Source organism: Centruroides vittatus, unplaced genomic scaffold (assembly GCF_030686945.1).
Source record: "Centruroides vittatus isolate TY-2023 unplaced genomic scaffold, ASM3068694v2 contig_628, whole genome shotgun sequence".
NCBI lineage: Eukaryota > Metazoa > Arthropoda > Arachnida > Scorpiones > Buthidae > Centruroides > Centruroides vittatus.
Genome location: NW_027122385.1, coordinates 3,997,338 through 4,011,276, shown reverse-complemented (window position 1 = coordinate 4,011,276; position 13,939 = coordinate 3,997,338). Strand labels below are relative to the sequence as shown.

General features: G+C 23.2%; 1 protein-coding gene across 1 annotated transcript in view; it reads right to left on the bottom strand.

The window, feature by feature from the left end:
• mlt (tubulin folding cofactor E like protein mlt) overlaps positions 1–13,016 on the bottom strand; it is a 30,723-nt gene extending 17,707 nt beyond the window's left edge. The window contains exons 1-2 of the mRNA XM_067275565.1: positions 12,854–13,016; positions 3,111–3,385 (exon numbers count right to left, since the gene is read on the bottom strand). Of these exons, the coding sequence (XP_067131666.1) occupies positions 3,111–3,374 (264 nt within the window). The 5' untranslated portion in view covers positions 3,375–3,385; positions 12,854–13,016. The remainder of the gene's footprint in view (positions 1–3,110; positions 3,386–12,853) is intronic.
• Between the last annotated feature and the right edge of the window lie 923 nt (positions 13,017–13,939).

Sequence of the window (13,939 nt, the reverse complement as noted above, 5' to 3'; positions counted from 1 at the left end):
TTTTTTCATTTCTGAATAATATTTTCTTTAAATAATTATCTCAAATAACCAATTATTAGAGATATACAAGACTTATCAATAAATGTAATTGAGATCACATCAAGAAAGGAGACTAATTTTATTTGTGAGATGCATTTCGGTCATCACTAGATCCTCTTCAGCCACAATTACATAAATACAGATATCTAAAACAATTGCAAAAAACTTACATTTAATATTTAGCTTAATATATACATTAAAATAATTTACAAAAGAAAAATCAATCCTGAAATATTTAACTTAATAGTTAAAGGTTATATGGGTATATACTGTTAACTGTTACTGTTCATACATCAATCTGGTTACAATTTCTACTATGAATCTACAAACAGTGCAAACAGACAATTCTTCATGTGACACAGTGTTAAATGGGTCTGTAGTATTGGTTAACAGCAATTCTCCTTTGTAAGAAAAACAAACCCCACAATATTTAATTTAATAGTTAAATATTGAAGGTTTGATTTTCTCCTTTGTAAATTTTTGTTTTTATACTGTATGTTAAGCTAAATGTTAAATGTATGTTTTTTGCAATTGTTTTAGATATCTGTATTTATGTAATTGTGGCTGAAGAGGATCTAGTGAGAAACTGAAATGGATTTCACAAATAAAATTAGTCTCCTTTACAGCTTGATCAGCCTCGTACATGTCTACTAATTGGTTATTTGAGATAATTATTTTATTTAATTTATTAGAGGCAAGATGCTTTAATTTAATTTATTAGAGGCAAGCTAATTTTTCTATAATACTGGCTATTTACAAAGACATCCCACATAGTTTAAAATTAATTTTGTATTAAATTAAATGTATTTCTTACTTCATTTAAGTTCATGATTTTTTTTTATTTATTTTGTATATGTTAATCAATTTGCTAATGTTTATTTTTATTTTTGTCTGGTATTTTAATACTACTCTTCTGTACTTGTGAACTACTTATATTGGGACTTGTTAAATTCAACTGTATTTAAATTTATATTTCAAGTTCTATATTCTATGTTCCATTCCAAAAATCTGAAGATGACCATTAAATATGGTAGAAAATATCTGTTTCAGTAATAAATTTGAACTTTTTGCTGGATTACTGATCTTTTTGTACTTAATTATAGTATTTGCATCCAGTTTTTTTTTATTTTTTGTATAAATGTTAATAATTACTTGTACAAAGTACTATAGTTTAAAAATAATTTATTTAAATGCTTTATTCAGAATGTTGGTATTTATCAGTTCAACTACCTAATGAATAAATTACTATGAATTAAAAATAACTATAATTAATTAATCTTAAAGTTACATTTGTGAATTGTTTTAACATGTCCTTTTAATGCCAGAATCTATAAAACTAGAATTTCCATTAAATGTTGTCCCACATAATATTATTAGTTGGTTATAATCAGTATAGGCAAGTCCCAGATTACAACAAATAGATTCTACTATATACATTTGAAGATGTTTATTTAGGAGAGAAAATTAAGGTTATCATTACTTTAATAAATATTTGAACATTTTAGTGTGACAATTATTTAATTTTAACATCTTATATACATTTTCTTAGTTAAACTGAATTAGAAATAAGTAACTATATATACAAACAATTTAAAACCCAATATATTAGTAATAAACCAAATAACTAATTAATTAATTAATTGATTGCAGAAAAGTAGCCCAATTTAATCTGGTAGTTATTTGTAAGTAATTAGATTTATGAGAATATGTGATTGAGTTAATTCACATAAATTCCTTAAAATTGTATACTTTCTTAAATTCTCAACTAAACTTCAAATTAGTGTCACCAAACAATCTGTCAGATTATTTATCAGACTATATTAAGGCTACTTTAATGATCAGATATAAGGTAATTTGGATAGAGGTAGGCTGTTATGCCACAATATCTTGATATTATACTTCAAATTACAACTAAATATCTCTATGGTAAAAATAATGGCCAAATATAAATCGTGACTATTATTAGTCAGTTCAAATAATACTTGCCACCAAAGTTTATGGAAAAGGTTCAAATACTCATATATTCAGAGCTTCAGATTATACAATGGTTTCAATTTTGCAATTATAGACTGGCTAAATTGGCAATTGGATTAGCCAAAATGGATTACAGATGGTTTATGCATCCATACAAACTAGATGAAAATTTATATCCAGATCCTTCATGATTCTTTATGCTATAAGATAATCAAATCACTATATAGTAAGATCATATATTAACTTAATTCAACCTTATAAACACGTGAAATATTCAGTTCTTGATTTTAATTTATAAAAGAAATACAGTAGAGCATCAATTATCTGACCCCGATCAACTGTCACATCGGTTAACCGACTGCGTTCTAGTCGGCAATTTCAAATGTCCACTAGTGATATGGTGCTACAATATTTGGCTATGTCTTGGCTACTTTAATATTATTTTGTTAAATTTCTGCGTTTTTAGCTGGCAACACTGGCTCGACCATTAAAGGGAGGTCAGTATTTAAACCAGGCTTAATTTTCTATTTTTTCTTTATTTTTGTATTTATTTTGTGCAAAATAAAGAAATAATTTTAACGATACAACAGCGACGATTATTATTTTAAAAAAATTTTGTTAGGCTTATCATTGATGAAAATTCAACGCGAAGTAGGTTAATAGCAATATACTAATATACTAATTACATGGGATATACTAACATACTATACTAATAATGTATTTTTTCATACTTTTCGGTTATCCGACCAACCCCAGTCCCCAATTGAGTCGGATAATTGATGCTCTACTGTAAATGATTTCTTGTTAAAAATATTTCAGTGCTTAGAAAAACATGAAAATGTTCCAGTATGTGTTTTTATAACTGAAACAAATTCAAGTAGCAAACACAGATTACAAACATTAGCAATATTAAAAATATAATTTCTATACTTATATTTTCTTTCAAATAAACATTTTATAACAACTTTGATTATATCATCACAATTAATTCAAAAAACCATACTTTTATAATGTGTATAAGCTACATTTATTCAATATATATTAATAATAAAATTTATGTTTAGATTTATATATCTATAAATAATTAAGTAACATACTTCTTTTAAATCATTAAGTTGATTCTGAGCTAAATCCAACTCTTCAACATCATGACAGAGTTCCTCAATTGTCCTTTGTGAGCCAGCATTTTCTATTCCACAACAATTCAATGTTAATGCACGAGGTATAATTAGCCTCCCACTTGGACTTGAACGACCTGGTGCACTCCCAACTACAAATATTTCACATGGATTGCATCCTTTATCGTCCCCTTCTTCTCCATACTTTGCATATAGAGCATCCGTGAAGGAGCAGCACGGCATGGCTCTATTGGCTATAATGAACATAAATGATATTTTAAAATTTATAAATTAGAAATTAATTCTAATAAAAATTTTAAAGTAGAAAGAAAACTTAAATATAATCTTTAATACATTCAATTTATAGATATACTAAATATAAACATTTCAAACTTTGAATGTCTCCTTTCATGACCATCTTTTTAGATAAAATCATTGTACTTCTTAAGTTTAAATATTATAAAATGCTATAATTGATTCTATTTCATTTCTTCATGATGCAAAGAACATTTTGATTATGATATAAAATCAATAAATAAGGCATTAAATTCAAAATTTTGTAAGTTAAACCATAAATATGTTACTACTAGAAATGATTAGTCAGTTCTAATAAGCAACAAATTACTGTCTAGTTTCTTTCAATTAATTGAAAATTTTGCAAATATATCATGACTAAGTTCACTAAAAACAAATTCTTCAGTAAATTTCAAAAAATTGCCAATTTCTAAAGAGTTGATTGTGGGAGTTTTCTTTACCAAAAGTAAAAAAATTTTGAGGATTTGACACTTTACTCTCAACAATAACAAAACACTGTTGCCTATTCTTTAATCTGTTTTAATATATAACCGAAAAGTTGATCATCATGTTGAGTAAATACAGGAAGAATAAGACTCAATTTAGAAGTATGAAATTTTTAAAATTTTTGCCAAATTCCAGGATTCTCCTGGCAAGTCCAGGAGAGTTGGCAACCCTATAGGGAATGCAGAATGTTGGCAACATTTCTGATATTTGGCTGTTGAGTTTTATTTAAAATTTTGAATGTAAGCTTAATAGTTTGTTGTTGCATTGGCCAATATATCTGATTTTAAATAAATGTTCATATGATTTAATGAAAATGCTTTATTCAAAGAAAAATCAACTTGAGTAAATCCATTTTAAAATGTTTTATCTTATTTTAACAGTGGAGTGAATGCAATAGGAAATGTGATGTGAGTGCACATAATGTATCTATCAGATACCCTCAGTATTTTTGCTAATTATTGTGGCTTTTTTAAGTATTATTTCCAAGGAATTGTATTTTATTGTTACTCTGGAATATTTTTTAAGAAATTGGAATGAAACATAATACAACATAGGTAGGTATTCCTGATCATTGAATCATGTGTACAGAATGATTTTTTATTTCGATAAGTATTCAACACAATATCAAAAGCAGTGTCAGTATTGTACAATTTCTGTTCATGCATCTCCATGTTGCAGAAAACAGTCCTAACTATGTGCCATGAACAACTTTCCACCTGAAGCCATTGTTAAACAAAAACATGCTTTAAGAAGAACAAATGTACTTGAAAGATAATGATAATAGAATACCAAAAATTTTGGCTCAAAGATACAGAGAATATAGTTTTAAAAAATTCAAAATTAAAAGCATGTGGTTCTCTCAAATACATTGCATGTATTCCCAAATTAATTGAATGAATGTTCACTTTATAAAAGATTTCTAGTTTTTATCTATACTGTTAAATATGTTATGCTAGATCTAACTGCTCACTTTTTGCTTTTGCTGATAATTTTTTATATACCCTTACTTGATATTTTAACTAATCAGCCTGAAATTTGGTTTCATAATGTAAAAAATAAAAATCGTAATCAAATCTACAAACAAATTTAGGTTGGTTGTCATGTAAGTAAATACAGTAATTGAGGTAACTACTTAGTGCTGAAACTAAAACTAATTATTAATATTTAAATATCAGTTCAAACTCTTGTTCCTTTTATTTTAAAAAATATTTTACATTTATTAAATTTAATTTTAAGTCAATAATTACTTGTTTAGAACATGAATTCTAAACAAGTAATTATTATATATTTAAATTATATTTTACATTATTCTATTTTATTGAATGATGTAAAATTATGCAGTTGTATGATAATCATGTAATTGACTGAAAACATTTCATATAGGATTATCCAATCCTGCCAGATGGGTAAATGTACGTTGATTCCTTCAGTGTAATGTGCATGTAGCTAGACATCTAAGGGCCTCATAGATCTGTTATTGCTCTGTCATAATTTCATTTATTAAAGTTTTTGGCTTCCAAAACTAAGCATTTATCTCATTTGTTTAATTTCATATCATTACAGTAACAAGTTTTGTTATCATTATTATAAATCAACCTTTATGTTCAATTTCCAACATAAAGGCTGTTTTACAGCTTACTGATTGCAAATCTAAAAATATTGATGAAGTGATATATTATTCATATTTTTAATTAATGCTTGCATTTATCAGTCACTTGTAAAGTATAAAATTTCTTGATTGCTACATTAATCCAATATTTTGTTCTAAAACATATACAATTTATTCTAAGTCTGCTTTATAAAAATTAAAAATTAAAGTGATAAGTATTTTCTATTAAAACAACAATTGCAATAAAATTTTTATTCAGTAAATTGTTGTTATTTTTCATAAAGATGTACAAATAATTTGATATTGAGCTATTATAAAGAATAAAAAATATATTTACTTATTTCTTATAGAAAAAAAAATATTATATAATAAACAACACTATTTTAATTTCAATCATTTTCAGAATTTTTTGAACTCATTCAAAATAACTTGCTTACTGTTTTGGTTCTCTGCCAAAAATTTGTAATGGTTAGATACAAAGAATTATTTTTTCAAGTGTAACTTGTTATTTTTATTTAGTGAATATAAAGTTTTTCATTTCTTATTTAAACAATAATTGATGTAAAATATATAGAACAATATAAAGTCTGTATGCTTTCAGAAATTTATTGTTGCTTCTTCAGAGAACATTTTAAGATATTTTATAATGTACTAAAAAACTATTCAATAATTGTTTTTGATATGAAAGAGATTTTTTTTCTTACAAACCATATTAATTCAAATTAACTAATTTATATTTAATTACACTAACTATTTAAATAGCATATTTGTTATTCTAAAATGTTTTTTGCATATTATTTCTTCATCCTCAAAAAATATCTCCATATTTCAATGAAGTAATATTCAAATTATTAATTATACACAGCTTTCAAATATAAAATGATGAAGTAACTGATATTTCATATATTCTTAAATTAAAATATATTGCATTTATTCGAATTATAACTTATGTCATATGTTGCTTTGTTTACTTACTATATGAATGATATCTATCAATTTTAGCAATCTAATAAGTATAATAAAAAAACATTATTTACTTACTGCAATATAATGATATTATTTTTATAACTGTAGACAGTCAATTATGTTTTTAAATTAAGTTATAAATTTTACATATTCAAAGATCAATGAAATAAATGCTAAATTTCATAAATATAATATAAACTTTAACTGATTAAAGAAGCATTAAAGTAAGAAGTTAACTTATTTGAAGGAAAAAATACTTAAATAATTTTTAAAAAATGTGGTGACTAGCACATTTAGTTGATCATAAAAAAATTAAGGAATTTTTATTTTAGAGTAAATTTCCTTCTTTGTAATTTATATAATTTTGTTGATAATGTGATAAAAAATGAATAAATATCTAAAATACAGTTATTAAAATTAGTTTTATGTTTGTAAGTTTCTATATCTTTCTATTTAACAGAAAAATGAATAAATATTTCTAAAATAAACCAACAAAGTCTTCTATAAAAAATTATAATAAAATTCATAAATTCATATATATATATATATAACAATAAAAAAAAGGCTAATTAAGTTTTTCATGTCTAGATTACTAGATAATGCAATAAAAATAAAAATTCATTTATTTTAAACTGCTTTAACAAAAATCAAGCAATGAATTCTAACCAGAATTTATGACATAAAATTCATCACATGAATTCCTAATGAAGAAGTTTAAAAAAAAAAAAAAAACTAAGTTTTTATTCTGGCCGTATCATAAGCTTATAGGAAAAATTGTATGCAGTTTTTCTGTTATTTTATCTTTTAAAAAATTGTTATTGTAAGATATTATTTAAATAAAAATAGTCTGCCAGTTTATCACTTTCTCTCAATTTGTATGATTCGATAAGATCAAATTACTTTTTTATAACTTCAAACAAAAGTGAAACTAATACATTCTAACTTGATAGTATAGTTTTTTTACAGTTTAATCTTATAAATGCAAAATATTAATTGATAAATACTACAATTCATATTTCTATGTCAATACAAATGAACTGGGTTTAATTGTAATAAAAAAATGTTCACAGATCTGTTTAAGATCGAAAATGTTAGTTGCTAATTAAAAAACTTTACAACTGGAGATACAAAGGTTTTATGGATATTTTTTATTACTATGATTCATGAAATAATGTGTTTATATGTAAGCTACAATAAATAAATATATTATAAAAATGATTTTTTATTAAATTCAATACATATTTAAATAAGGTAGAAAACATCACATGTGTAATAAAATAGTAATGAAGTATTAATATCTCTTAATAATCTTGAATTGTCTGTTTCTCATTGATGAAAGCTAAAACTGTAATAGTTAAATATTTTAGGCAAAGTTATCATACTTCAAAATTGTATCTTTAGAATGGGAGACAAAATTATATAAGAACTACCATATATCATTAAGACCAAATTGTTTAGTGCAAAGAATTTACTGAATTTTATCAAAGGGGATGATTAAAAGTCTAAATTTCGATTTATAAGACAGATTCCAAAAAATTATAGAGAATATAGAGGATTTCGTAGGGTGGTTACAGTGCAAAAAATGTTAATAAGACATTCTGAAAAAGAAGTAGACTCTTCAATATCTAAAGATACTATTCATAAAAAAATCAAAAACTGTATAATTATAAATAGTTTTTGATTTTTTTTATGAATAGTATCTTTAGATATTGAAGAGTCTACTTCTTTTTCAGAATGTCTTATTAACATTTTTTGCACTGTAACCACCCTACGAAATCCTCTATATTCTCTATAATTTTTTGGAATTTGTCTTCTAAATTGAAATTTGGACTTTTAGTTATCCCCTTTGATAAAATTCAGTAAATTCTTTGCACTAAACAATTTGGTCATAATGATATATGGTAGTTCTTATATAATTTTTCTTGGATTTGAGTTTCCATATTATTTTATTTTATGTTATAAAAAACTGTAAATAATAATGGTCTGATGAGCAAGAAATTATCTCCTTATAAATTATACTCCTGATTAAAAATCTCTTTCATTATTATTTTTCACTTCAGAAGTAATTCTTCCAATTTAGGCATTTTCATTAATTATTCCTAAGCTATACCCATAAATACTGTAGTTCATATTTCTGCTTATAATTCTTCAACAAGGTTTGTTTTCCCTGTTTTTCTTCTATTATTTACAATGATAATTAATTTATCAACTCTGTATAGAAATTATATGTAAAAATATAAATGTAGGAAAGAAAATGTGTTTATGTTAGACTTGTGTTAAACAGACAGATAGTTCTTTTGTTTTCCAACTGAAATTCTTGAAGTGTGATTTTTTGTTTTGATTGTTATACTATTTTTGTGTTGGTTGTCCCTGAAAAACCAAAAAGCATTAGGATTATAAACTACAGAAAAACAGTTTTTGTGTTTTGGGTGTAAAAATATTTAACTAATATAACACATATATAATAAATATTCTTATTTCAATTATTTTTTAAATATCTTATTCCATTGCTTAAACTTTTTAGAAAGACTTCATAACAATATTGCAAAAATGACAAGAAAAACAAAAATACAAAAATCATATGTTTCATAATTTAGCATGTAATTGTATTTATTTAAAATTGTTATTTATTTTAAATCTATTAAATGCTATATTATTTAAATTTAAATAAGATTTTTAAATATTATAATATTTAAAAATCTTTTCATATAATATTTTAAAACAATTTTGGTCCTAAAAATTTTCATATTAGCTATTTCTTGATATTAAATATTAAAATATTTATAAGTTTAAAAACATTTAATTTTAATTATTATACAATAGAATCACTGACCAATTTTATAAAACTTTAAAGAAACAAATATCAAAATCAAAAATATATTAAACAAAGAAAATATAATTTTTTTTCGTTATGCTTTATCTTAAGTACTTGAAATTAGCTAACTTTCCAAAATAAACTTACTTAAGATTGCAAGTGATAAATGTTAAGTGTACCAGTATTTGATTTAGAAATTTTAAATAACCTCATTAAAACTATTTAAATATAAAACAGAAACATATTCATCTTTCTAAATTTGTATAACAAATAAAATTGATCTAAGCCAATAAGGGAATTAATTAAATCAATTCAAAATAAAAGGAGGACAGATAATCTCAAATCAATCAACAAATACTGTTCTGCCAACTAAACTTTATTTATTGACATAAAATAAATAAAATTTATTTAAGAGTAAACTTTAGTTTATTAAGTTTATATAAAATGCTATTTTTAAAATTAAAATAAATTAATGCAATTAAGATGTAATTTTTGAACAGATATTCTCGCAAATCTAAATTATCAAAATAGAATTTTAATATCTACTGATTATAATTATATACTATGATTAAAAATTATGAAAGATTACAATATTTTCTCTTTGATCTCAATACTTAGCAATATTATTTAAGTTTGTCATAATATCTCTATTAAAATATGTCAATAAATTGTTTCTAAGTTTGCATTTTTATTTTGATATTTGTAGGATGTTTTGTATATTTAGTATACATTACAAATTTTTTAAAATCAAAATATCACATTATTTAAAAACTTTTTAACTTAAACTATACTTTATAAAATTTACACAAGAACAATTGTTTTTGGATAACTTAATTAGTCATCATCAGGTTCAATCAAATATAGAAAGATACTATCACAATATAGAACAGTATCCTTACAAATCTGATGACTGCTATTAAGATAGTGGAAAATGTTTGTTCTTTTGTAAATTTTATGCTGAATATTAAAAGTATTATTTTCTTTGTACTGTATTGTGGATGATACGCGCACCGGTAAAAGGCATTTAGATACGTGAAACTTTACTGTTCTCCGGTGTAGATATTCTACCATCTTTCGAATTATTATTTAATATTTAATATTTCTTTTCACAAATAAATTAAATTGTAAATATTTAAGTCAAAGTTCTTAATGCTGTTTAAAAGCATGACAATTTATCTTATTTTACAATTTTTTCCACAGTCAATAAAATTCTGTTATATTAATTATACTGACTATATCAAGATGTATTCTAAATCTAATACCATTCTAACAACACTAACCAGAAAAATAATGTTACAATGCTTGAAATTATTTTGTTCTTATTTCTAATTGCTTTTGCTAAAATCTTGATTTCTCTTTACTTATTGTTTAATGTTTTAATATTCAGTTTATTCTACAGAGTACTTGTAATGAAAAAATAAGTAAAGTAAATTTCAATTCATAAATACAGTGTAATAAGTGAAGTGTTTTTTAAGATTGCAAAAGAAAATAATATAAATAATTTAAAACGTAAACATTAAAACATTATTTATAGATTGACTTCAAATCTATTTCTAAATCATAAGAGTTACAAAAAATATCAATTCAAGTATTTACCATAAATAACAAATTACTACATAAATTTTGTTTTGTAAAGAATTAAGAAAAGTTTGGTGATGTCATATTCTGTTAATATAAAACATATGTGGGTGATGTAAATTATGTAATTGTTGAGAGAGTGAAATAATGCTCAACAGATTCAGAATAAATCAAAAGACTTGCATTATGTCTGTTCAAAAGTGTGCATTACAAGTAAAAATCATTTCAAACAATTGCTATAATTTTGCTGAAACTAAAGGAATGTTTACAAGCTTCATTTTCAGATTTTCCGTCTTACACAATATATGTTGAATATTCAATTACTTCATTTTCATTTTATCTTCTTAACAATTACATAATAGGCCTATATGTCAAGAATACATTTTATAAACAAGAAATAATGTCAATATACTTTAGGCTCATTTTTTCTAAAACAAAGCCTTTCAATACTTGACATTAAATGAATAAAATGGCACTCTCTTCAATCAATTTTAAAATTTTACACACAGGTTTCAGATACAGTCTATAAATGGCATAAATGAATGTACTATTAGGTAGTATTGATATTTAACATTCCAATTTTAGAAATTTATTTTGTTTAAAAACTCAATGCTATATTACAATAATTCTACTTCAATATAAACAAATACCAAATATATGTAAATACAATTGAAATGTGAAAATTGTTACTTATACTTACTAGTAAATTAATAATACACATAATCAAGTATTGATAAAAATAAACTCTCAAAACAAAAGAGTATCATCATCTATTTTTTTTATTTTAGAAATTCAAAATAATTTTACTTCTAAATTTATTATACCTTCATAATATTTAATTACACTCACTACCTAAATTTGATTTTTTTTTGTTTGTTTAATTTTAAGAAAAAATTTAAGTTAATTTAAAAATTAAAGTACGATATCCCAATGATGAAAAATTGATGTTGAAAAAATTAAATTTTGCATATAATTTTCTCAATTAAATAATAAATTATTCATAATTCTTTTAATTAATCAGTTATTTTATTTAAAAAATATTTTTTTTAATTCAAAATTTAAATTTAACATACTTCTAGTAAAGAGATGAAATAATTTGATATAAGAAATTTTTAAATACCTTGCCATCTTTTGATTTCTATAAAAAATTACAATTTAATTAACAGAAAAATTATATTTCATACAAAATATATATATATATATACAGTTACTCTTATCTGTTCCAAATTAATCAAGCAAAAAGATATAATAATCAACAAGATTAAATAAGTAACATTATTAATATTAAACCGATAACTAGGTTTATAAATGGAAAATAACAAAATGTATCAATAGCATTATAATAAACAGTGTGGTTTTAAAACTAAAAATTTATATTTACAATCCTAATATCTGAAAAATTTTAATTTAATATAAAATATATCATAAATAGAATAAAATATAATAAGAAATCTAATATCAAATATCTATTTAATAAATAAATAAGTAATAGGTTCACTAATAAGAGAATTTATTAAAAAAAAAAAAAATGTAAACAGTAATTTTACCCAAAGCAAAAGTAACAGTTGCATTATTTATAAGTTCATCAACGCATTTATATAACACAATTTTCACATACTGTTACTAACCTTATGAATATTTAAATATTTAAAATTATTATTTAAAGTAAACCATATGTTTATATTACATTCATACTTTATCTCCAAATTATAATATATGAAAATATAATTTTTTAGAGTTTTAACGGTTAATTTATTTTATTTTTGCATGGTTATGTTATCTTAATCACCTTAATTGCTATTAACAATTATCTAAGTATGTAATTAAATATCTTCGCCATCAAAATATAATTACTTCGTATTTTGAAACAAAAAGTGCTCCCTTTGTTTGCAAGCAACTTTTTCCCTCTCAAACGTTTACATCAAAATATCTTATTTTAAATCAAAAACTTACTTGTTCCTTGCAATGATTTGAATTTAAGAATGTCAAATAACGTCACAAATTTTATTTACTTCGTAGTTTTCAAATGAATTCTCTTTCAAATCGCGAAAACGTCGTTCGTTTACCTTGACCTAATAATCGACCTTTCGCTGTTTGTAAACAGTCCCAGCTGATAAACGATCGAAGCGACACTATTTGATTTTCAAAATTAATTTCTAACCAATAATTTTAAATTTTTAATTATTTTAAAGATATAAAGAAAAATTTAATTTTAATTACGTGTAATTAAATATTATTAAAAACTATAAATTATTGCTTAAAGTTTTTGATTCAAATTTCTAGTGATTAAATATGTGATATTCGATTTTCTATTGGCACCTCAAGCCAATTTTTTAATTTTAAAAATGTCATATTTTTAAGAATGATTGTCTGATTTTTCTAAATTAAATGTGATGTAAAAATAAAATTCCTGTTATTTTTATAAATAACAATTTTTATGTATGTTTACAGAACTTGGTTGAATATAGATGCGATTATTGTATAAGAAAAGCGAGTTTTTATGTGGTTATGATAACCGGTTGGATTCAATCGATGTCAAGAGTTGAATGACACTACAATAACTAACCAATTCAAAATATTAAATTTTTTCAACGATATTTATTTATATACATTAATGACTTTATGAAAATTCAATATCTTTTAAGTTTATATAGGGACAAAATCAATTTAGTTAAACTTTTATATTATCATTCTTATTATAGACATATGCTTTCTTAATCAAAAGTAAAAAATAAAATATAACAAAAAAAAAACATATATACTTTTACTTTCTGAAATACACTTTTTATGTTTGTGTACGGTATGTGCTGTAAGTCAGATTGCGTGGAAAAAAATCACTCAAAGTGTCAAGAGTGTCCAAAACAAAGACATTTGATATACTGAGTACATTTCAATACCAGAATTTTTGAATTTTTAATTGCGCTTTAGTTTCCTTACAATTGCATAAATATTTTGGATTAAGGAATGCATTTAAAGTTGATTTTGACTTTCTCAGGACACCGAGAGAATAGAGAGTTGTCGGTGCAAAAACCATTTTGG